Source organism: Mastigoproctus giganteus, chromosome 7 (genome assembly GCF_048544385.1).
Source record: "Mastigoproctus giganteus isolate SK-2022 chromosome 7, ASM4854438v1, whole genome shotgun sequence".
Taxonomy (NCBI): domain Eukaryota; kingdom Metazoa; phylum Arthropoda; class Arachnida; order Uropygi; family Thelyphonidae; genus Mastigoproctus; species Mastigoproctus giganteus.
In genome coordinates, this window is record NC_143581.1 from 157,118,426 (window position 1) to 157,143,529 (window position 25,104).

General features: G+C 36.7%; 1 protein-coding gene across 1 annotated transcript in view; it reads right to left on the reverse strand.

Annotated features, from left to right (window-relative positions):
- LOC150083274 (serine incorporator 5-like) overlaps positions 1-25,104 on the reverse strand; it is a 217,594-nt gene that overhangs the window by 94,856 nt on the left and 97,634 nt on the right. The window contains exon 6 of the mRNA XM_090378456.1: positions 6,122-6,176. Coding sequence (XP_090234582.1) covers positions 6,122-6,176 — 55 coding nt within the window. The remainder of the gene's footprint in view (positions 1-6,121; positions 6,177-25,104) is intronic.

Consider the following 25,104-nt stretch of genomic DNA (forward strand, 5'->3'; position numbering starts at 1 on the left):
ATGCATGCGTGACACTGACGCAGCATGGACTGGCGGATACGGTCGAACACACCTGGAGTTTCTTTGACAGTAGCAGCAGCGCAGGTGAGTCTTGCCACGAGATCCATTTCCATCTCCACATGCGATTCATACACGATAGATTTGAGGCCCCCCCTCCCCACAGAAAGAAATCAAGGCTCGATAAATCAGGTGAGCGTGGGGTCCAGGCAACGGGTCCACCACGGCCAATCCATCGACGCCCAAAACGCATGTGCAAATGGTCACGAACAAACTTTCCATAATGGGCAGGTGCCCCGTCATGTTGAAACCAAATGTTGCATCTCACATTTGCTGGAACATCGTCAAGTAACCCTGGTAGAACTTGTTCAAGAAAGATCCGATATTTAGCAGAGTTCATGCAAGATGGTAACAGGTATGGGCCGACTAAGCAGTCACGGACCATACCTGCCCACACATTTATTGCGAAGCAATGTTGTGCCGCATGGGGGAGCACACCGTGTGGGCCCTCTGCTAATCCGTTCACTAGGTGCATGTCTGCCAGCTCACAGTTCGTATATCGATGCATGCTCTTCGTGCGGCAACTACTGCTTGAATGAGTATACCAGAAATTTTCCCTCTCCCGAACTGATGAACAGCGCCGTGTACCGACTTACGGTGACATTTCTGGTTATGGGTTCCTATGCGATTCACATTCCTTTAGATGTTACCTACCTCCCCTAAATGTTTGTACCAATATTTTTGAGACACCCTGTATAGTGCAATTGATAGCTGAAAAATATACCTCGATGTGGACAGATTCTGTAGATGGAAAAGTTGAAAATATTAGGAAAATTAGAATAAAGAAGTCAAAGATGAAATAATAATACATATTTCATAAAAGTAATTGAGTATGGGAGTGACAAGTCTAGTAGATCCAAAAGTAATAAAAAATATTTTTAAATTTCCTTTTCTTCCACAAGTATGGATAAGTATAGAAACACAGTTTTTGAAACATGATCAGATGTAGTCCTCTGCTGATCATGTACCAATATTTATTTTCAGCTAGCATCAGATTTTAATTTTGTATTTTTTTCTCCCCATTGTTGGACCCATAACCAAACTACCTCATCCTTATCTGATACTTGCTATTAATTCATAGAGTAAACTAATCATTTTTGCTTTACAGTTCCCTTCTCTCTAGGTGCCTCCGTAGCCAGGTGGGAAGGAGCAGCAGTGCGTAGCACACGCTTCTTGATTACACCGGGGTTCGAGCCCATCACCACCAAATACGGAGGATGTGGAAAGGTCAGGGAATGACCACCGCATATCCCGGAGCAATATGGCCTTAGTTGCTAATGCTCCTAAAAAAAAACCTAATAATAACCCTTCTCTCTAATTGGCTATCCAATTCAGTCTATAATTCTATTTAATTCATTATATCATATAGGATATTCACATTCTCTCTCTCTCTCTTTCTTCCTCCTTTAACATTTCCTACTTGAGCTATCCTTCCCCTATTAGTTTTGGCATTTTGTATAATTTACACCTTCATACTTCGCACTTTTCAACAGATTTATTACTTTTGCCTTGTGTATATATATATATAAACAAAAGATATTTATTAATAGTTAAGGCAAAGCAAAGTAATATTTGACAGGTGCTCCCAAAATGAGCATTTGCAACCTTTATACAACAGTTTTTGTAAAAACGGCAATTATTGCTGAAATGTTATCAGACGCCCTCAATTTGCTTCAGTTTATCATTTTAAATGAAAAATAAAATGAAAAGTTCACCAGAAGCAAAATAATATTTAGTTGCACCGCCTCCGGCCTTGATGACAGCAGCACACTGTCGAGACATTGACAAGATCAATTTCTGAAGATAATCAACTGATAGTTCGTGGTTCCAAACACGAATTATGGCAACAGTTCTCTAAAGGATTCAGGTTCGGGCTGTTTCCTGGACAGCTAAGAGTTGTAATAGACCGTTCTTCAAATGAACTAATGAGACTCGTAACAGAGAAGAAAAATGCATGGGATGCATATAAATTATCAAGCAACTCAGAAGCCTATGGCAGATATAAGCTAGTCTGTAATCAGGTCACAAAGGAGGTTAGGCAGGCGAAGGCAGATTACGAGAAATCCTTGGCAAATGATGCTAAGAAAAACAGTAAAGATTTCTTTACTTATATAAACTCTAAAAGGAAGGGGATGAATCTGACTGGTCCACTTGACATTGTTGGTTCCACTGTTGACGATCCTGCTCAGATAGCAAACAAACTGAATGAGTATTTTGCATCTACATTCACACATGAGCAATTATTAAGGTTTGAAAATGGCAGAAGGTTATCAAATTGTAGCAGGGTACCTAATGATTTTGTAATAACTGAGAGCAAAGTAGAGGGGAAATTGTTGAAGTTAAACATAAGAAAAGCACCTGGGGTGGATGGGATCTATCCAGTTATATTAAAGGAGGCGGCAAAGCAACTGAGCAAACCCTTAGCCATAATTATGAGAGCATCCTTGGACTCAGGGGAGGTTCCCACGGACTGGAGATGTGCAAATGTATCCCCAATTCACAGAGGGGGATCGAAAGGTGACATGAGTAATTACAGACCAGTTAGTTTAACTTCTGTTCCAGGTAAAATAATGGAGTCACTAGTTAAAGATGCATTGCAGGATCATCTAGATAAGACTGCAGCAATAATTCAGACACAGCATGGGTTTGTTAAGGGAAAGTCTTGTCTGACAAACTTAATTGGTTATTATGATGTGGTTACAAAGGGACTGGATGCAAAAAATAATTTTGATATATATTTGGATTTCAGGAAAGCTTTTGATACTGTTGCGCATGGAAGACTATTGTACAAATTGGAGCAGAATGGTATTAAGGGTAAGTTGCTACAATGGATAAAAGGATGGTTAAGTGGGAGAAGACAGAGGGTGGTAATCAATGGGTGCTGCTCTTCATGGACTAATGTTATTAGTGGAGTCCCACAGGGTTCGGTGTTGGGTCCACCGTTGTTTTGTATATTTATCAATGATATTGATGAAGTTATATCAGGCTTGGTGTCGAAGTTTGCAGATGATACAAAGGTTGGCAGGGTTGTTAATGACAGTAATGGCAATGTGCTACTGCAACAGGATCTAGATAATTTGGGCAGATGGGCTAAGAAGTGGCAACTGAAGTTTAACCTTGACAAATGCAAAGTACTGCATATGGGTAGAAGTAACCCGAGAGAAAAGTACCAACTGTGTACTACACTTAAGGTGGTAGAAAACGAAAAAGACCTGGGAGTAATTGTGCAGTCAGATATGAAGTTTTCTGAGCAATGCAGACAGGCTGCCAGGGCAGGCCATGGGGTTTTGTCAATGATATATAGGAATTTTGCTAGCGGGGAAAAGGAGGTGATTGTCCCTCTGTATAAGGCAATGGTCAAGCCACGCGTTGAGTAGTGGGCACAGGTCTGGAGGCCTCATTTTAGGAAGGATGTCGATTTGCTTGAGAGTGTACAGAGAAGGGCAATACGATTGGTGAGGGGAATGAAGGGATCCTCTTACCAAGAGAGGATCCCTTCACTGCTTGGGAGTGTACAGAGAAGGGCAACAAGATTGGTGAGGGGAATGAAGGGATCCTCTTACCAAGAGAGGATTAAGTTCTGCAAATTGCAGTGGCTGGTGACGAGGCACCTGTGCGGTGATCTGATTGAGGTGTATAAGGCCTTGAATGAGTTGAGCATGCTGAATTCTTTGGGATCCTTCCACTTGTTCAGATTACGAACTTAAGGGGGCATAAATTCAAATTAAGATTGATTGATTGATTTGATTTGGTAGTTGTTGGCGCATCGGCTTCTGTGGCCATATTGCACCTCCCAAGGTTTTTGCAGTACTTTGATCCAAGCCCGAGGCGGGAATCGAACCCGCGACCTTTGGGTTCAAATTAAGAAAAGACAGATGTAGAATAGATGTGCAGAAATTTGCCTTTAGCCAGCGGGTGGTTAATTGCTGGAAAAAACTTCCATCTGTCGTTGTGGAAGTTGATAGGTTGAATAAATTTAAGGAGAAACTGGACAGGCATTTGGAGGGAATGGTGTTTTTTTTTTTTTTTTTGGCTGATGCCGCATAAGCTCATACACTTGCTTTCTTGCATCATATGCCACTACTACTACTACTACTCTCTCAGGATTTGTAACATTACTGTTTTCCTTATATTTAGATTTCATCTTAACTAAATTTAATCTCTTTTTATATCAAATTCGAGTTTACACTGCTATATTTTAGTTCTTATGCTGTTCAATTAAGTGCATTTCATGGCCTTCAGCTTTTACTGGTTTCCCACATATTCTCTCATCTACTTTGGTTGTATACCATCATTATCATCATTCTTCTCTCTTCTGGTGATTCATTCTCTCTCTCTCTCTCTCTCTCTCTCAGGGTATTCAACTTTTTTTTGGCTGGTCAGCATAAGCTTCAGGCTTCCTTGCACCATATGGCCAATAATAATAATAATATATATTTTTTTATATTAGTGCTTTCACATGTCTTCACTATTTCATACTTTATTATTTTCGCACTTTGACTTGCTCTAAGTTACTTTGCTGCTTTTATTTCATCCATTAATTTCAACATATTCGAAATTGTATATCCTTTGGTTCCTTCTTCTCCAAAATTAATTTCATTCTTAATATATTCATACTTGTAATTATTGGGATAACCTTTACTATTTTAAGTTTTAAATGTCAAATAACTTATTCTTATTAGAGGCACTGTCTGAATATTTATATTCTGTTCATGCATTTTCTATTTAATTTTTTTCATGGCTTCAAGTGTTTCACTGGTCAGAACTGCCTGCTCCCTGGTTGTGCATCGTTGAAGCTAAAGCTACTCAGCTCGGTCTCTTCTGGGTTTAGAAGTTATCAAAATACTATGTTCATCCTTCACCCATGAAGTGCCCTGTAGCTTCCCGTTGAAAAGATGGGCCATCAGCAGCCAAATTCCTTTTCTATTTTTTTCAAGCATTTTTATTTATTCTTCATTTTATTCAATTTACTCTCACAAAAATTTATTCCATTTTGCAATGACTTTTGTAAGTCAAGTAGACATATTGTCTTGCTGGCATTCCAAAATTCTTACTTCTGGAAAAAAATTTTCCATTTTTTTTTTTTTTTTTTTTTTTTTTATGGAAACCCCAAACACGAAAGGTATCAAAACCTATAGTACTTAGTACCGTGCATGGGTTTAAGGAGAAGTATGGGGGAAGTGGGATGCCGGAAACTTTGCTCTAGAGACTAAACATGGGTTTCACCACTTCAAGCCTCCAATAAGCAAAGTGGTGGTATTGCACCGGTCGATGAGTCATCTACCACCTATTAAATTTCACTCTAGTTTTTCATTTCTGGAAACCCTAAACCTGCAAATAACATACCATTTCACTGGTTTCAAAGTCCAAGCATAAGTTAGCAATGTGATGCTGATGGAGCTTTGGGACATTATAAGTATTATTCACACTAACGTTTGTTTTTTTTTAAAAAAAGGACCTTAATCAATTCAGCCTGGTACACCAAGACATGAGCTCAAGGAAAGAATCATTCAAGTAAGGCTTGCGATACAGAAATATTGCTTCAACATGACAATGTGTAATCTCACTGCAGCCTTGCAACATTAGCAAAAATTCTGTTACTGGGATTTGAAGCTGTGCTGCTTCCATCCGATAGCCTAGTATTTTTTTTTTTTTTTTTTTTGGTTCCCAAAGCATAAAAGAATATCTGAAACAGCAAATATGACTCCAATGGAGAAGTTAAAGAAGTCATACAATAATGGCAGTTAGCCTCTTAGCCAAAAGAATTTTATTTTAATGGCATGCAAAAATGTTCAGCACTGGAAACAATGTATCCAATTAGGTAGAATGTAGGCAGAAAAATTATGCACCTACTTTTTTTTTTAATCTAGAAATTCATTTTTTGATTTATTTTATTTTATTCATTTTATTTTAACTTTTCTCCAAAAGTTATACAATATTAATCATTGTTTTTGAGCCCAACTTGATATAATAAATATACACTGAGTGGCTGTGATTATATTACTTATGCTTATACACAAATAATAAATTTTTAAACAGTAAAGGAGTGGTACATTAGTCTTACCTTGGACGATGGTGCTCTAATGCCAAGTTTATAGGAATAATGAGATGTTCGTAATCTAAAATAATTATAAATACAATTACATTAAAAACTGGTAATCACATTTCATTAATCAAAATTTTTAACAGCAGTAGGCTTACAAAAATATAATCAAAACCTGAACGATTACAGCAGGAGCCTCATTAAACACTTAATCAATTCTCTAGAGCACGAGTCATAACTTGCAGTCCACAGGATGCAAGTGGCCCACAAGAGGTCTTCGTGAACCCTGCTTGGAATTTATAACTTTTCATTTTATAAAACTGTCAGAAAAACTGCTTAGTCTTGCTACTGTAGTTTTCAGCAATGAAATAACAATCATATAACTTCATACCCCCTTTACTGCCTACTTATCATTCATCTGCATAATATAGTAGACTTTTGAAATAACAGCACTTTCGGGGATTCAAGGATAATGAGGCCAAATAAGAAATAGAGAGATTAAGAATACAATTTTATTAACTGCACAAAAAAAAAAAACATAAACATTTGACGATCCATGTTATATTCTGCCATTAATACAATTCTGCCCCGTTCTATTTTCTTTATTATATTAAGTGGGTAACATAGTGGTATAGTCACCATTCTCCCCACACTGGGTGGAAAAAGCACGGGGTTTGAATCACATTGATGATGTGAGCAACTTTTATAGGCTTTTTTCACTCCATGGCTGAATTAATGGGTCTAAGGTGTAGATAGCAAGGTTTTTCCCCCAGAAACAGGGGTTTTTCGTCCAGCAAAACAGGAAGTCAAGCAGAGAACACACAAAATACAGACAATACACATGGGTATATGAATTAACATTTCGGGTGACCCTAATGTAATAGTTTGGATTATATCAAATTTGTCACTAAGCTTTAATGTTGTTCTTCTTTTCTTCTCTGTATGAAGTTTATTAACTTTGGACCATAGTGAGGAGTTTTTAATTTAAAATAAATGTAAAACAGTGGTATAATCCGTGATATCAGTACAGAATTCACTTTGAAAATGGCAAATGTAAACAAATACAGTAAACACGTGACTTGCCATTTTCTTTTTTTGGCACTGCAAGACATCTGCGCTGTATGTATATACATCCAATCTCAATGTGCAGCTTTTTCGACAGTCTACTGTACATTGAGTGCCCTTATTTTATTAGGTATATCTACCCTTTTCACAAAATGAAACATTCCTTCCATAAGAGCATCATGTTTTCATCAAGCGACATAAAGCAGGTGGGCAGATATGTAGGGATGTGTTGTGTGGGCAATACAGTACAAAAATGTGAAAAATAAACTGCTTAAGTGACTTTGAACACGGCATGGAAGTTGGTGCTAGCCACACAGTTATGAGTAGTTTGGAAAACTGCAACCCTGCTGGGGTTTACAAATACAACTGCATCTTGGGTGTATCGTGATTGGTCCAATAACCAAATAACACTGAGCCAATGCAATTTTGAAGTTGGAAACAGCTTGTCAATGTGATAAGCCAAGGTGGTAACAAGATGTGTGCAGAGTAACAAAAAGGCTAAAGTCAATCAAACAACCTGGTAAACAGCAGTAAACAATAAACAAAAGGGGAAATTTAGTAGACATATACACAACTCATCCTACCTTGTCGCAGATGTGGTATCACAGCTGATGACCAAACCAAGTGCCACTCCTATAAGCAAGAAACAAGAAGTTACGGTTACTGGGGGGGGCTCAGGAATGCCAACACTGGTAAGAGGATGATTCACAAAACCTTGCCTTGTTGAATCACAATTCTTTCTGGTTCATACTGATGGGAAGACCAGAATATGATGAAAACAATATGAGTCCATAAACCCTTTCTGCCAAATTATTATATTGGCCTGACGACATCGCGGAGTAGTCAGGAGTGTGAATGCAATAGCACACACTCTTTGAGTGGACGGGGGTTCAAGCCAAAGAGTGCTAAATACGATTAATGTTTGAACTGATGATTTATTGTAAACTCCACTAACCAGGTGGTCATGCTGGAATATGAACAAGAACAAATTGACACCTAGCAGAATAGTTTATGGTCTGACTGTGGCAGACCATAAAATGATGTGGGGAGTATTTCCACAGTGCACATTATGCCACTTGATAACAATGGAGCAACAATTGGATACCACAAGTTACTAGAAATTATTTCTGACAGAACTGGTTCCAGGGACCCAAGAGTGAATTCAGCAAACATAGGGTTTCAACGTAGGATTTTCAGATCTCAGTCCAACTGACCACATTTGAAATAAGATGGAACAATTTCTTCAGGGCAGATTCTATAACAAATGAATCAAGGGTGTTTTGTGTGCTTAAGGGGAACCCACTCATTATTAGTGCACCTAATAATACGATCATTAGTACACAGAACAAAACAAAATTAGCATTAGCAGCGGCAAATGATGCAAGAAAGCAAGCATATACAGCATTAGCCAGGGGGAGGGACCTCCCATTTCACCTATTCATTCCCTCCAATAGTTTGTCTAGTTCTTCCTTGAATTCGTTTAAGCTATCAACTTCCACAACAACAGATTAAAGTTTGTTCTGGCAATCAATTACCCACTGGCTTCCTTCCCTCCCACTGGCACCCAAGGCAAACTTCCATACATCTATTCTGAAACCGTCCTACCTCAATATGAATTTGTGTCCACTCATGTGTGTAGTTTGAGCAATAGAAAGAATCCCATCAGCACTGAGCATGCTCAATCCATTCAAAGTCATAAACATCTCAATCACCTCACAGAGGCCTAATCTCCAGATGCTGCAATTTGCAGAACGGAGGCCTTTTTTTGGTAAGAGCACCCCTTTGTTCCCCTCACCATTGTTACCCTTACTTGTACTCATTCCAGCAGCTCTACATCCTTCCTAAAATGAAGCCACCAGACCCGTATGCAGTACTTAAGATGTGACCGGACCATTGCCTTATATCAGTGCTTCTTAACCTTTTTCACGCCATGGCACACAGGAACTTATCATTTTTGTATGGCACACAGAGATAAACTGGAGCAGATTTTGGGGTGTCCATAAGGACTTTGTGAAAAAATGTATTACATTTGCATTATATGCAATTATGATAAGAAAAGTAATATATAAGTACTATGGAAAATATTAAATATTTAATACTAAATTCATACAAAACTTCAAAATAAAATCTTTTCAATTTTTTTTAATGAGAAACTTGAGCTTGCTTCTGTGAACATAACATTTTTATATCAGGTTTTATTCTTGAAATGGCTACACGTAACTTCTGATCCAGTCTTTTTAATGATGATCTCTTCGAATTCTTGATAGTCACCATTGACGAGAAACTGTTCGCACAAATGGAAGAAGAGTGTTAATTGCTTTTTCTCCAATTGAAGGAAACTCCTTTCTTGCCATTAACCTAAATTCAGATAACTCGATTCCTTTAATTTGTACTTGAAGGGTGCAATCATTTCTTAAATCTAATCACTCTTCTTTTTCTTTTATTGATAAATGTAATACTGGAATTTCTAGGGATAATGCGAATGGATTTCGAATCCAATCAATTTTTTTTTAAATCAAATATTTCAAAATAGTGATGAAGTCTTGCCTCAAGCAAACACAAATGTTGCTCTACTAATCCCAGTAACTCTTCTTTAGGATTTAAATTATAACACTGATTAAACATCATTAGTGATCTATTTTTAACCTCATTTTTCCAAAGTTGAATTTTTTTCTTTGAATCCATAAACTTTGTCCATACACATTAGTATGTTTTCATGTGATCCTTGCAATTTTCGATTTAGCTCATTCAGGTGCTCAAAAATATCAGTTAACTAAGCTAGTTTTTGGAGCCAATAACTATCCTTCATTAAATCATAAAAGTAAGAATTATTCACAAAAAAATTTTCACCTCTTCTCTTAGTTCATAAACTCTTGATAAAACTCTTCCTTTGAACAGCCAACATACTTCAGTGTGAAATAGCAGAGAGTGATAATGTGATCCCATTTCTTCACACAAAGCTGAAAACAGACATGACTTTAACTGCTTGGATTTTATTAAATTCACCATCTTAATAACATCATATAATGTGGAATTCAGATCCACAGGCAAAATTTTAGATATGAGAGCTTCTCTGTGAATAAAACAATGTATAACCTGAATTTCTGGGTTTTCAGAACAAACCCTTGAGGTAAAACCTTTAACTCTTCCGGTCATTGCAGCTGCACCATCAGTACACAAGCCTAAGCGATCTTTCCATAATATCTTATTTGTCTCAAAGTATTTATTTACCACTTTGAATATTTCATCCCCAGTAGTGTGATTTGTCAGTTCTTTGAAAAACAAATAATGTTCTTTCAAGCATTTCTCTTCAATGATTCTAACTAGTGCTATTAATTGAGCACAGTTACTAACGTCTGTAGATTTATCAATTTGCAATGAAAATTTTTTAGATTCGATAATTTTCTGAATTAATTTTGTTTCAATGTCATCTGATACGTCTTCAATGCGTCTACTAATAGTGTTATTCGAAAGCAGCACTTTTTCAATTTCTTTTGTCCCAAGCATAGTATTAACAATTTCGATGCAGGCTGGTAAAACAAGCGATTCTGCAATTGTATGAGGCATTTTGAATTTGGCCACCAATTGGGCGACCTTATAATTAGTCTCTTGAGCTCAATTTGATACTGTTGTAATCGAATTCAGAAAACAACTTTGCTTCCTATTTTGCCTTTGAAGACACTTAAAAAAAATGTAAATCCTTTTCTGCACACGATGGATGTTTCGTGGTAAGATGCCTGCATTGTTTACTTGGGACCATGCTTCATTTGATAACTCTTCTAGGCAAATAAGACATATGGGTCGAGGAAGAGACGCATTATTCATTTGTTCTATGTTTTCCAAAAGTTGTTCAGTCAAATTCTTTCCAATATATTCTACTCTTTACATAACTGTTTGTCAAGACAAACTAATCTCTTGTGTCATTGTTCGTTTCACTGAATAAATTTTTACCTCAACGTTTAACAAATTCACCATCATTGAACCGTTTCAGTTTACTTTCAAAAGTGATCAAATGTGCAAATTGATAACCGACAATTACAGCAGATAAATTTCTTGACTGATATTTTCAGTGTGTTTTGTTGTTTTCTTAATTCGTTTTGTAATTTTGAACACTTTTCTTTTCGGAACACTCCTTTACATTGACCATAATATTTGTGCTTTGAATCATAGTTTATTTTCAATTATACTTTTTAAAAACTGGCATGGTCGCCTTACACATCAAACACACTGCATTTTTGCCGTACTCAATAAACAAATAGTCTTCAATCCACCTTTGATTAAAAACACGACACCCAAAATCACTTTCCTTGTTCGTAACATTTTTAAAGATGATTTTTTAATTCAATACAAATTAATAATAATTCATTACAATGAACAAGTTATATAAAAATAGTAGATTTATGCAAAATGAAAAAATTTATATATACACATCTGTATTTAGAGTACATATGACTGCACTAGACTATACGTACATGTTTGATACAGTTCAGCTCAACACTCGCATGCCTGTAGTGCAACTCTCTAAAATGCTGTTTTAGTTCACTTTCCGCATGGGCCGTAGGTTGGACACCACTGGTCTAGATGATCCTGCATTACTACTTTTACCAATGACTCCATTATTTTGTGTGGAAAAGAAAATAAACTAGCATGGCTGTATTTACTTGTGTCATCCTTTGATCCATGCTTCCCCCTTTCTGAATTGGGGACACATTCACACATCTCTAGTCCACAGAGACCTCCCCTGAATCCAAGGGTGCTCTCATAATTATGACTAAGGGTTTGCTTACTTCCTTTGCTGCCTCCTTTAATATAAATGCATAGATTCCATCCACCACAGATACCTTTCTTACGTTTAACTTCAGCAATTTCTCCTTGACTTTGCTCTCAGTTATTACAAAATCATTTAGCTACCTGTTAGAGTTTGATAAACCTCTGCCATCCTTTCTCCTAAAAGAATTTCTCATGTGTGAATGTAGATGCAAAATACTCATTCAGTCCATCAGCAACCTGAGCAGGATCATCAACAGTAGAACCATCGATATCAAGTGCATAAATATAATTCATCCCTTTCTTTCTAGTGTTTACATAAGCAAAGTGTCTGTGTTTTTCTTTGCATCCTTCGCTAAAGATTTCTCATAATCTGCCTTCACTTGCCTAACTTCCTTTGTGACTTGATTACAGACTAGGTAACTGTATGCATACCATGCATACAGTTACCTAGTCTGTCTTCTTCTCTGCCACGAGTCCCATCAGGTCATCTGACATCCATTTAGGCCTATGCCTTGAAGAGTATTTCTTAATTGGTATGAAAAGCTCAGCAGCTTCTATGATTAAGTCCTTGAATGCTTCCCATTTATAATTTGCTGAATGGTAACATCATCAGCTGGTCCCACTGCACAGAATTTAAAAACTGTCTGAGACCTTTTAGTCACCTTTACAAAAGCAAATACCCTTTCCTTTACCCATGATGGTAGTTACATCTTAAAGTAAATCCCACATCAAAATACTGTGATCACCGACACCTAGTTGTTCTTTTATCTGCAGATTCTCAATTTGTGAATAATCTCTGCTGATAATCAGATCAAGAGTATTATTCCCTCTGGTTGCCTCTTGAACATGCTGTTGATGAAGAAAATAGTCATTCAATAAATCCAAAAAAGTCTTACCAGCATGTGAATAACCAACCCAGAAGTTCCAGTCAATATCTGGAAAGTTAAAATCCCCCATTATAAGATATTCTGATTTCCTGTCCCACTCTATTTCTCTGTACTGCTGTTCAGTGTACTCATCACAATGCCTATAACACACTCTCCTCTCATTTTTGCTTTCCCAGTGCTTAAAACTGACTCAACATCACACTGGCCACTCATGTTGTTGTTGTTATTTGGTTTTTAGGAGCATTAGCAACTAAGGCCATATTGCTCCGGGAAATGCGGTGGTCATTCCCTGACCTTTCCGCATCCTCCATATTTGGTGGTGACGGGCTCGAACCCCGGTCTAATCAAGAAGCGTGTGCAACACACTGCTGCTCCTTCCCACCCGGATAAGGAAGCGCCTGGCCACTCATGTCAACTGAATGCACTGTCTTAGATTTTATGTGCATTTTTCCATACTAATTTTCTGAAACACACCGAACCACTTTAATGTTTTCTTACTTCCAGTTCTATTTAAGAATGTGCTACCTTTCTTTAAATATTAGCTGGGTTGAATATTACTCTTTTTTTGAACCAGATCAATTTAACAGCAGTGAGATTGTAATGGTTCAAAAGGAGATACTTCCTGGAAGATTCCAGTTTGAAAGAAATGGGTAATTTTTTGTAATAAGGATAGCTGGATGAGCACCAATATGTGTCTGTTAAGAGCAACAATTAATGATGTTACCAACAGATTGTCAGATTTTTAGGGGGTAGAGAGCATTGTGATTCACGTGATGACTAATGGAAGCTCACACAATTTGTTGGATAAATAGAGGAACATGCTGAAAAAATGCCGGGAATTAGGTTATTATGCATGTTTGCCATAGCTATTGACTTTTGACTTTCAAAAAATAGGAGAACAAGCATTTGTACGCAGGAGGGAAACAGCAGGTTTAGCCAAAATAGAAGGATTTTTTTGCAAAAAGCAGGAAGTGTTAGTAAAGTCTCCATTACACTAAAACTATATGTCACTATTAATGTACAGTGATAGGACTGTTTACCAATAAAATATGATTGACGACTAGCTACCCAGAATTTTTCTGTCTGTGGATTTCTGTTTGGATTTCTATTAGACAAATGATTCTGATTGCTTCAAGAAAGATAATATTGCAAACTTCACACTCTTTAGAACTATTAAGTTAAAATTTTGTTAATAACAATGACCCTGCTATCTAGAATTGGCTATCAGAGCATTTCCCAGTTTCACTAGAAAAAGATTTGACCTCAGTTTTGTTTTTCTAACCTAGCAGAATATTCTCTCATACTCTGCACTGCTATAAGGAATTGTTTAAATGCCAAGTAAAATTTGGAATAATTTTTTATTTTTCAAGCTTCCTTGTGCATTTTAAAATTCCATAACAAAGGACCACTGTACATAAATTTTTTTCCCTTTCACAAGTGTCCCGTAGTTACATTATTTTTAACAACACCAAGGAGTACTGGAAACATGTCCACAAAACTTGAGCATTTATTAAGAAGATTTTAATAAATGCTCCGTGCTACCTGAGCATTTATTAAGAAGATTTTTCAATGGGAACTTGGGCACTAGGTAGTGACATGCAGCCATAAATTGCTTCTTCAGTGAAAAAATAATGGAATCTTCCCCTCTTGTTTTATACTCCACAATCTGGCAGAAGAAATGACAAAGACTAAGTCAAAATCATCATTCTGTTTTAGTCTGCTATGGTAATCAATTTTCAAAATAAAAGTAAAAGATTTGAAAACTGTTCATAAAATAAATTTTCACATAACATTACTCAAACTGTCCAGGAGTAATGACCTTGGTACAGGGATGTGACATACACTAAGTTGAAGAACTATGGACTTCAGATTTTCAAATGTTGGCATAACATTTAAAAGAAACAAGCAAGTTACATTATTCAAGAAAGAAACATAAACAGACTTTCTGCATAAGTGAGGATAAAATGTCTAAAATTATCAGCTTGCTTGAGCTGTTCAGGAATGGTTTTACCAGATGTTTGCAATTCAAAGTTAATTTTCTTGAGTTCATCAATTGTCATGATCTTCTTTCAAAGATTTTGGATCATGAACTGGATTTGAAACTGAGTCAAGTGCCACTTGCTATTGACTGCTTTTTATAGTTTTCAATTTGCTAACTCTGAAAAAGTGCTCATATTGTTTTTCTGACCACTTCTAACCTCCTCATTAAATAGACTTATCGCAGGTTGCACTGTTCTAATGGTCTAGTTAACACATTTAACCAAATACAGCCAATGTGTAAAGACATGCTTCAAAAATCTTTTTTTTTTTTACTTCAGTGGCATGCAGCAAATTATGAAATTTGTCTTTCCTTTTAGCACTTCTTTCTAGATAGTAGTCAATTTCCACCACCACTTTCATAAGAATGCATGTAGTTCCCTTTACAGCACACAAATTAATAAAATGACAAGAACAGTCTGTGAAGTGCTCAATCTCCTCTTTTAATACCCATACTATTCAAGTTTTAAGGCCTACATCATAAGTGAATTACCAACAAGTGAAAGACAGTTTTTTCCAAGGAATTCCACATACTTTCAGATTGTTCAGAAGAGGATATGCAGTTGAAGATCTATATAATGACCTCCCCAGGGGAATGAGAAAAATGGTCATTATATTGGAAGGATGTTATATCAATTGTTCATAAAATCAGCAACAAAACAAGCAAAAGTTTGAAAGTTTAATGTAAATCTACTAGTACAATATAATATAATCATATTTATGATATGTACTGTAGTATGAAACAAAAAAATTATGATTGTAGAGTGCAGTAAGGTTACAATTAAATTGTAAATTTCACTACATACCTATCAAGATCTAACAAGATAATTGTTTAATACTTTAAAATAATCTGTCAAAACATGTGTTTCAGTGGTAGAGCATGTTTTAAAAGAGAATTATGACGGTGTGCAATAGAAGTTATTTCACTTTCGTAGTTAGGCTGCACTTGAAAAAAATTGACATACAAGTTCTGATCCTTGATGAGCACCTTTCACTGAAACTTCTTGTTCAACTACAGCAGATTCCTCATCTTCATCACTACAAATTTCAGAAGATTCCATTACATCTGCAATGCGTTCCTCTTCATTTTGCATATCCTGAAATATTCCGTGTGCATAATCTTTGAAGCCTAAGTTTTCTTGTAAGTTTAGATGATGATGCACATAACCAAATATTTCTTTCCTATTATCGGACTATTCTTCACAATTAATAGAAGAAGCAAGCAAAACTTCACACATTGCATCATTCAAAGGTAAATCAGCATGTTTGAAGCAGTTGGCAATCACTTTTTAATCAGCTTCATCCCATGCTGAAACACATAAACACATTGCCTGCAAGGTGTTGATTTCACATTGAATTTTGCTTTCAACACATAGCACAATTTTGTTTAATAGCATTCGGTAGTTTTTCTTAAAACACTGGATTACACCTTGATCAAGTGGCTGAAGAACTGACAATATTATTCGGTGGTAGGTACTCAACAGTGATTGCACATAGATCATTTACTTGACAATGAGGGGTGTAGTTATTCACAAACAGCAAAATTTTTCAATTCTCACTCATCCTGTGATCTAAGTCTCTGATATATTCTTCACAGATTTGTGATGTCATCCATTGCAATACAGATAAAGATAGTCAGTATTGTCTTGAAACCTTAAAAAGTCCAGTTTCATCAGCATTGAAGATGTCATTGTGGTCGTATGTCAGCAAAACATTTTTTAAACAATTTTCCTTCCATTTTTTTGTAGCATCAGTGTCCACAGCTGTACTTTCACCACACACTTTTTTGAAAGTGCATGGCAAAAGAAATTAAAGACTCGTCAGGCTATGACAAGTCTTTAATTTCAGAAACCATCCTTCTGAACTTTTAAATGATTCAATATCCATTCGATGCAAACAATTCAGTCTTAAGCAAAAGATTACCATCCACCGGAAAGTTTTTTGCATGCATCATAATTAGCCATTCCAAGTGTACCTTTTCAAGATCCCGATACTTTGCCTTTCGTGCTTGAATCCTACCCAGTGATGCAGATTTCTCAAAACTTTCAATCTTTTTCCGATCTTTCAGAATAGTGAACAGAGTACTCTTAGGAATGCCAAACTGTTTGGCAATGTCAGTCTTTGAATGCACACCATTATCTACAGCTTGCAAAACTGTAATTTTATTTGTGATTGGCAACGCTGTCCATTTTATTAGAGCCATACCAATAAACATATCGCTCTAACTAATGAAATTATTAAATTCTAGCTGATGTTCATTTCATTACTGCACTGTGAGAAAGGAGTGCAGGAAATCTTAACAAATGATTTCTCATGGTCAGGCAGCAAGCTCGTCAGTCTCTTCAATATATTTGAATCATTATGTCATTTTTAAACATGAATATTGTAATAAAAAATTAAAAATTCGGATTAAGAGGTTGAAATTTATGGCCATTATATATAAATCTTTTTATTTTAAGGTTGTTATACTGAATGTAAAACAGCATTAGGTTAATGAGAAACTGGCCGGGACCAACCGCATAGGATGTTATACCATGTTGGGACGTTAAAAAGAGGGTTGCTATAAAGAGCTTTGACTGTACAATATTATACCCTGTAATCACCTTCCAATGCTTGTTCGGACAGAAAGCTGCTTTTAATTTGACTTTTTTTTTTATTAGGAAAGGTCACCACAATGGGACATTGCTTGGAATCACTTTGATTAATGCCATTTGTAGCAATTGAAAACTGCCCATTTTTCAGAACCATCATTACCTCTTCCCTGTCTGTGCACTTTCACTAACAATGCCCATTGTTTTTGTTCTTTAACAACCTTACTTTTTTGCTATTTCACTATTGGAAACATTTCCGGACAATGCACCTGCATACTCAGCACAACTGAAGATTATGTTCTATAACAAAAGATATAAATAACCATTCAGCATTTCTGACATAATCATCACTATGAAATGCAACATCTACTTCTACATTTCTTTCTATGCGCAGCTTGCTGTTATAATGCTGATTTGTCTGATTACATCGTTTCTCACTGTTTGAAACCGAAAATTCATTAAAATACAGTATACAAAACGAACATGTTACCTTTTTCAGAGTTCACAATAGATGGCCTTGTTTTTTTTTTTTGGTAGTTGTTGGTGCATAGGCTTCTGTGGCCATAATGCACCTCCCAAGGTTTTTTTTTGCAGTACTTTGATCCAAGCCCGAGGCGGGATTCGAACCCGCGACCTTTGGGTTGCCAGGCAGGCACTTTACCCACCCGACTATCCCGGTCGGCATGGCCTTGTGTATGTGTCTTCTGAAATTTTACATTGCATTTATTTGGCATCTTACTGAAAGTCACTGTCAATTAGCTTGGCTCTACACAAACACTATGAAACTACTGCACATAACAGAGAATGCTATTACTGTGCATTTCTGTTTAGCAATGTTAACTACCACAGCACACCTGACAGCCAATTCGCTGATCAAGATTAAAAGGAATTCATAAAGTAAAAAAAAAAATACCAATTTTAACATAATTTTATTAATTTTTATGAAAAGAAAATAATGGAGAAAAACTGACTTTTCCAAAAAGACAGAAATTTTTTGTCGCAAACTATATTACAACGGTGAGCTGAAAGAAGATCAAATTATATTACAACGTAAAAAGTAAAAAGAGTAAAAAGGACAGACTATCATAAATTCAATGAGTTGGCAGCTATTGTCCACAATTCTGTTCAGACACATTAGGACTATGTGCTGAAAGCCTTGTGGGTTAACTCAAGACTTGGGCTCTGCATGGTATTTGGGGAGAAATTATTTATCATTGACCATACTTGTAAAGAGAAGGGTTCTATTCTGTAAATATGGGATTCATTTGAACAAAGGTAGTGCAAGGGTTTCTGGCTGTATCACCAAAGATACGTTGAGGGTTTGGGTAAACTACTAGTTAAGGAGACAGGTTTAATATAGATATACATTTATCAGATGAGATGGGTCAAAGTAACTATTGCATACATCTTAAGAGTTCTTGTTTGTTACTGTAGCAGCTGATATTGGCAAGATAGTCTGAGGATAATGATATTTCAAATTAGCAGAGAGCTAATGCAAGGTAACAAGCTTATGCCTAAAATGGCCCCCCACCACACAATTACTGTTATATAACTGAAGATCTGAAGAGAAACTCTATAATGCACCAGCATTTATAAATTCCCTCCCCTGACAGTAATATTATCTAGTTCACAAATCCTTTATTTGTTATTAATAGTAGTCATTTAAAAAAAAAAAAAAAAAAAATGTATTTGATTTAGTGCTTTTCTGTTTTTGATTTAATGTTGATTTTTGGAAAATTATAACAGAACTTCCAATGAAAAATTTTCCTTGAAATTTAAGTCAAATGTTTATAAAAATGAAATATTTTGAAATAATAAAAATTCTAAAAAACAATATCCATTATGGGTAGTGCATGCTTTTTTTTTTCTTTTGCACACAAGATAAGACGAATGTGAAGCTTGTTTGACAACAGATTTCAGAAGTTTATAACACAGAAATCAACAGAAAAATTTTGTTAGAAGATCAAATATACATCCAAGAACCATGCTATATCAATATCCTGCCTAAAAAACAATTATAACAACACAAACTCATTTTTTTCATTTTTTTTTTATCCAGGGCAATAAATAGCTTTCCTATTATTCAAAGAAAAAAATGCACTCTCTGCACCAAATATTGTTTCTTAAAAGGGGGAAAAAAGTAGCAGTACATACATCTACTAACAAAAATCTACTAACTTTCAAAGAAATTGAAACGATGAGGCTAGTGGGAGCCACATAGTGTCAAAGCTGCTAAGTGGATTTTCTTATTTATTGATTTCATATTATTCTTTTTCTATAACTTTTGATTTAAATTTAGTAGTACAGCATTTCTTTGTGATTTTCTGATTAATTTGGTGTATTTATTCTTTGCTCAGCCTTGTAATTGCATAAAAAATCACAGTCGACTTCTGATGGCATTGTATCGATAGTAACTTTCAAATTCTGCCACCATGTTTTCTTATCAATATAACAGATACTAGAAGTTTCTACATACTTGTAGCAGTGTAATCAGTACCAGCAGAGGATTATAAACTACAGATTTTAGAACTATTTATGCATTTTAATAACTTAACTTTAACTTGTTTGTTTTGTTATTTGATTTTTAGGAGCATTAGCAACTAAGGTCATATTGCTCCAGGGATATGTGGTGGTCATTCCCTGACCTTTCCGCATCCTCCATATTTGGTGGTCACGGGCTCGAACCCCAGTCTAATCAAGAAGGGTGTGCTATGCACTGCTGCTCCTACCCACCTGGCTACGGAGACGCCTTAATTTAACTTGTCACATAGACTGTAACGTACAACAGTAATATTCGTAGAGCCTTTAGAATTTGATTTGCCGTAGATATATCGCAAATATTTAGCATGAGAGTTCAAACCACATAGGTGGCAACAGATAAATTTATTACCTATTAACTACTTAGATTTTACAAATGTAACATTTTAACTTAATACATATAACTTAAACTTGATAGGAGATATGAAATTCATATAACGTTAACTTGATACTTAAATATATATATACAGGGTGTCTCAAAAATAGCATAATTTCAGGAATGAGTTCCTCATATGTAGACAATAAAAATATTTTATATCAACATAATTCCAGAAATGTTTAGTTCACGAGTTATTAACCGGAATGCCTTATCTCCCGCAGGTGATTTCCTTCATCACAAGGTACTGCAAAGTAGTTTTGTAATTATTGGCGGTTTCCAGGGTTTCCCCTATATCCGCCGTTTGTTAAGCTTTTATTTTTGCCAGCAGGATTTTATTTAATTCATCTAATGCAAAAAAAAAAAAAAAAAAAAGTTTTTAAGTTTAAAGTTTTAAGTGGGAAAAAAAAAATTTAAAGTTTAAAGTTTAAGGTTTAAATTTTAAGTTTAAGTCGGTCTACGTGGTTAGAAATTTAGTTGAGTAAGGTTAGGGGTTTAACTTAATGTTATTTTAGTGTGTGTAGTGTGTTGTTTTGTGTTGTATGTGGCTGGCTTCTGGCATTTAGCAGCAGGGGGTTGAGGGCGAGTTGTCCCCCCCCCCCCGCTCCCATCCCTAGCCACAAGGAGGCAGCCAGATTCTACTAATTGCTCTAATTTTCTATATCCCTAAAAGTCTCCACCCCCCATCTCGCAGGGCTCAATCCTGTCCTAGAACAGGGGGCAAGGGAACAATCCCTGCAGGTCCACCCCAGCGGGCCCAACCCGCCCAGGGCAGACGTGCAGGAGAGAAAAAAAAAAAAAACATATAGCATATGGCTAGACATCGCCCAGGGCCGCGCCTCTGGTCATGCACCATTCGTGCTACAATCTTTATAATACAATATCATAATATTATTTACCCATTATATCAGTATATTGTTAACTAGTACTTGTTAGTTTCGAGGATCTTACAATTAATTATTACGTCACAGTTGTTTCCTGTCCTCTTCTCTTTTCCTCTCTCTTTCCTCTCTCTTTTCCAGTGGGGGAGCCTATGCATTAGGAGTCCACTCCTGTACTCCCTCATTCACAACCCTCATCTTCTCTAAGTACCTGATTGGTACAGGAGATATAGCCAGGTGTATGGTATGCTTGGATAGTGCAGCACGGACAAGCTGGGTGTTTGAATGTAATTCACAAGATACCCCCCATTCTACACTGTTGCAGCAGGGGAATCTGTATGGATATATATCCCCACCATTCATGCTACAATCTCCATAGTGCAATATCGTACTTCATAGTTTTCAGGTGAGGGCCCCAGTAAGGCATACATCGCCTTTACAGTGTGGGCCGCCTGTTTCCGGCCGCTCAGCCTGTGACTCGCAGTGAACTGTGCATGTACTGGGTGGCCAGTTTTATGTTCAGTACTTCAGTTTTGTCTAATGCCTACAAGTGCAGTAACTGTTTAACCATTTTGTCAGCAAGCATCCAGCCTAGTCATTCATTGTTCCCCAGGTGTCTTATTACTTATTAGTAGTATACCTGTCAATTGGGTATACAGATTAACAGAGTCAGCCTATAGTCTATATAATATGTGCACTCTATTGATAGCTGTAGCAACCTGAATAGGCAGGAAAGTACACAAGTGTCATTCAGTACCATGGTGTTAGTGTGCATTATGAATAATACTGTCCTTTTTGCATTGGTTGTCCTCAGTCCATGATCTTTACTCAGGTTGATGCAGCGTCCCAGCAGCTTTCCTAGCAGCTTTACCAGGATTCCACAACTAATTACTGTTAGAACATTATGGATAGGTCACACCATTTATATACACATATTGATTCTATTCTTATTAACTATATAATACTTATTACTTACTTGTAGTATACCCGTCAATTGGTATAGAGACTAACAGAGTCAGCCTATAGTCTATATAATATGTGCACTCTATTATTAACTGTAGCAACCTGAACAGACAGGAAAATTATACAAGTGTCATTCAGTGCCATGGTGTACATCACAAGGTACTTTTATTTTTTTTATTTTATTTATTAACACACAACTGTATATACATTCTCAAGATATCTTAATCAATTTATATACAATATTAATCAATTTATATACAATATTTATATACAAATTTAAATACATGCTCTTATAAATACTGTAGTCTTTCTGTACATTAATTGTGTGTGTCCTGATATGAAGGGTGGCTCCTAGACACAAGCCCATCTCCACCTTTTACTCCTGAGAAAGCTCAGAACGTCTGCAAAACAGGCCTGAAAAAAAAGAGCATTATGTCAGGCCATTTCGCCACCAGGGATTAACTAACACCTGGATCCACCATTCTCTATGTGTGCTGTAATGCACAAATCCTGCACCTACTGGAAGTAGCGCTATACTGGTAGGTGCCAGCAATCCCGCCCCCAAGGCTGCCCAAACTTGGAGGCCAGCGAAAAAAAAAATAATAAAAAATAAAAATAAAAATAAAAAATTTCCAACTAAGAACAATGTACACTTGTTGAACAAAAGCAACATTATACGATTATTTACATGTAAATAGCAAATACATACACTTAGAATGACATTAACTTAACACTTAGAAACATTAACATTAACATTATCTCCACTTTAGAGTCCATCCACAAATGCAAGCCTGCAATTGGGTGTCCAGGAGCAGAAGATCATCTCGCTGTAGACAAGAAACATCCTATAAAGATGACATTACACGAAATGTTCTGTCGTCAAATGTGCAGCACTTCCCTTAATTGGTATCCTGCAATAGATTTCTTAGCTCCTGTCTTCTTTTAAAAACTTTGGCCGAGAATTCCTGAAGCAAAGCAAAGATGTCCCACCTCTGAACCAAGAGAGGTAAATTATTCTCCGTGAGGTTTGGCAACCTATTTAGTAATTCCTGCCTGTCTGAAGTATACAGTCCGCATTCAAGGATGACATGTCTCCAAGATTCCACCTCACCGCACGAACAGTAGGGGTCAGGTTCTAATCCTCTTTCAAATAGTTTGGCCCTTAAGCCATGTCCAGTGATTAAGTAACTCGTGGTCATGGTGGGAGCAAACCAAGACGACACCCTCCTGTCCATTGAAAAGCTTACGGCTGGAATGAAGCCTCTTGTAATGGTTCCATACTCACTCAAATCCCAACGTTGCTGCCAGCAATTCACAAGCTCGCCCCAAATTCTACGTTTTTCCTCCTTTATGTTGTTATTTGGATTAGAGGTGATATTCAATATTTGTAACGCCCTTCCCTTCTTTAAGTTATATACAATACCTCAGAAAATAATGTGTAAATCCAAGGGGATGGTACCTGCAATAACCTGTAAGGCATTTGTCGACACTGTCCTTGGAGCGCGTATAACTGTAAGCAACATTGTACGTTGCAGGGACAGAAGCTTGGCTTTAGTTGTAACCTTGGTAGCAGCCGCAAACCAAATACCAGCACCATAATCTACAATGGGAAGAAATATCGTCTTGTAGTACAATACCAGAGTTTTTTTGGATAAACCCCATTCCTTGCGGGAAATTCTAACAACTGCAGCTACGAACTTTTTGATTTTTTCATTGATTTTAGTGACATGTACATGAAACCTGAGACGATCATCTAAAGTTAAACCCAAATACTTGGTGTTCTGTACATATGGAATTTGAGTACCATATAGGGTTACCTTTGGCGGCCTTCCATAATCGAAGTGGTGTTTAAACACCATGAAATTGGTCTTGGTGACAGAAATCTTTAGTTTATTCAAACCCGCCCATGCCACTAAATTATTCAAAACTGACTGAATTTTTTGTTCGAGAATTTGTCTTGATCCTCCCTGCACCGCCACCACCAAGTCATCTGCATATGCAACTTTGATGAACTCATCGCTATCCTTCGTGAGCCACTGGTCTAGCACTGCATTCCAAAAGAGAGGTCCCAAGACTGAACCCTGAGGGCATCCTCTTGAAACGGTAGTCGTGTATGATAAATGCTTTGCACATACTCTAATTTGTCGATCCTTAAGGTAAGATCTGAGGACTCTGAACAGGTAGTCATCACACTTTGCCAGTTGCAGTGACCTGAGAGCACTCTCCCACCAAAGGGAATCGAAAGCGCCCTCAAAGTCAATAAAAACAGCAAGAACATATTTGCTGTTTGCCTCCTGAATGTAAGTCAGCAGGGTTGAGATTGCGTCCTCAGTGGAACGTCCTTTTTTGAATCCAAACTGGCAATCAGAGGAGAGTTTATGTTCTGTAAATAATTTAAAAATCCTTGGGGCAATCATCCTTTCAAATAATTTGCCAAGATTTGCCAATAAAGAGATTGGCCTGTATGCTCTGGGGTTTGTTTTTGGCTTTCCCGGTTTATGCAAGATTTTTAAGAGCGCAAGCTTCCATTCGAGAGGGAAAAGCCCTTCTAGCAGGCATTTATTAAATAAGTTTAATAAAATCTCAGGGAAGAATTCATAAAATTTTTCAATTACTTGATTCTCAATGAGGTCAATGCCAGGACATTTTTTATGGTTCAATTTAGCTACTGCAGCACCTAGCTCAAGCATATTAAAAATGGCAGTTTCGGTTGTCCCCTTATATTCACGATTAATGCGTCTAATTTCCGCTTGATCAGGGCTATCCATAAACGGCAAATCTTCCGGAAATAGGCTACTCACTATCCCTTCGACTATAGATTCCCAGTCCGAAGTTTCTTGATTCTCTCTAATTATCGTGTTGTAAATTTCACCACACAAAAGTTTATTTCTTGAAA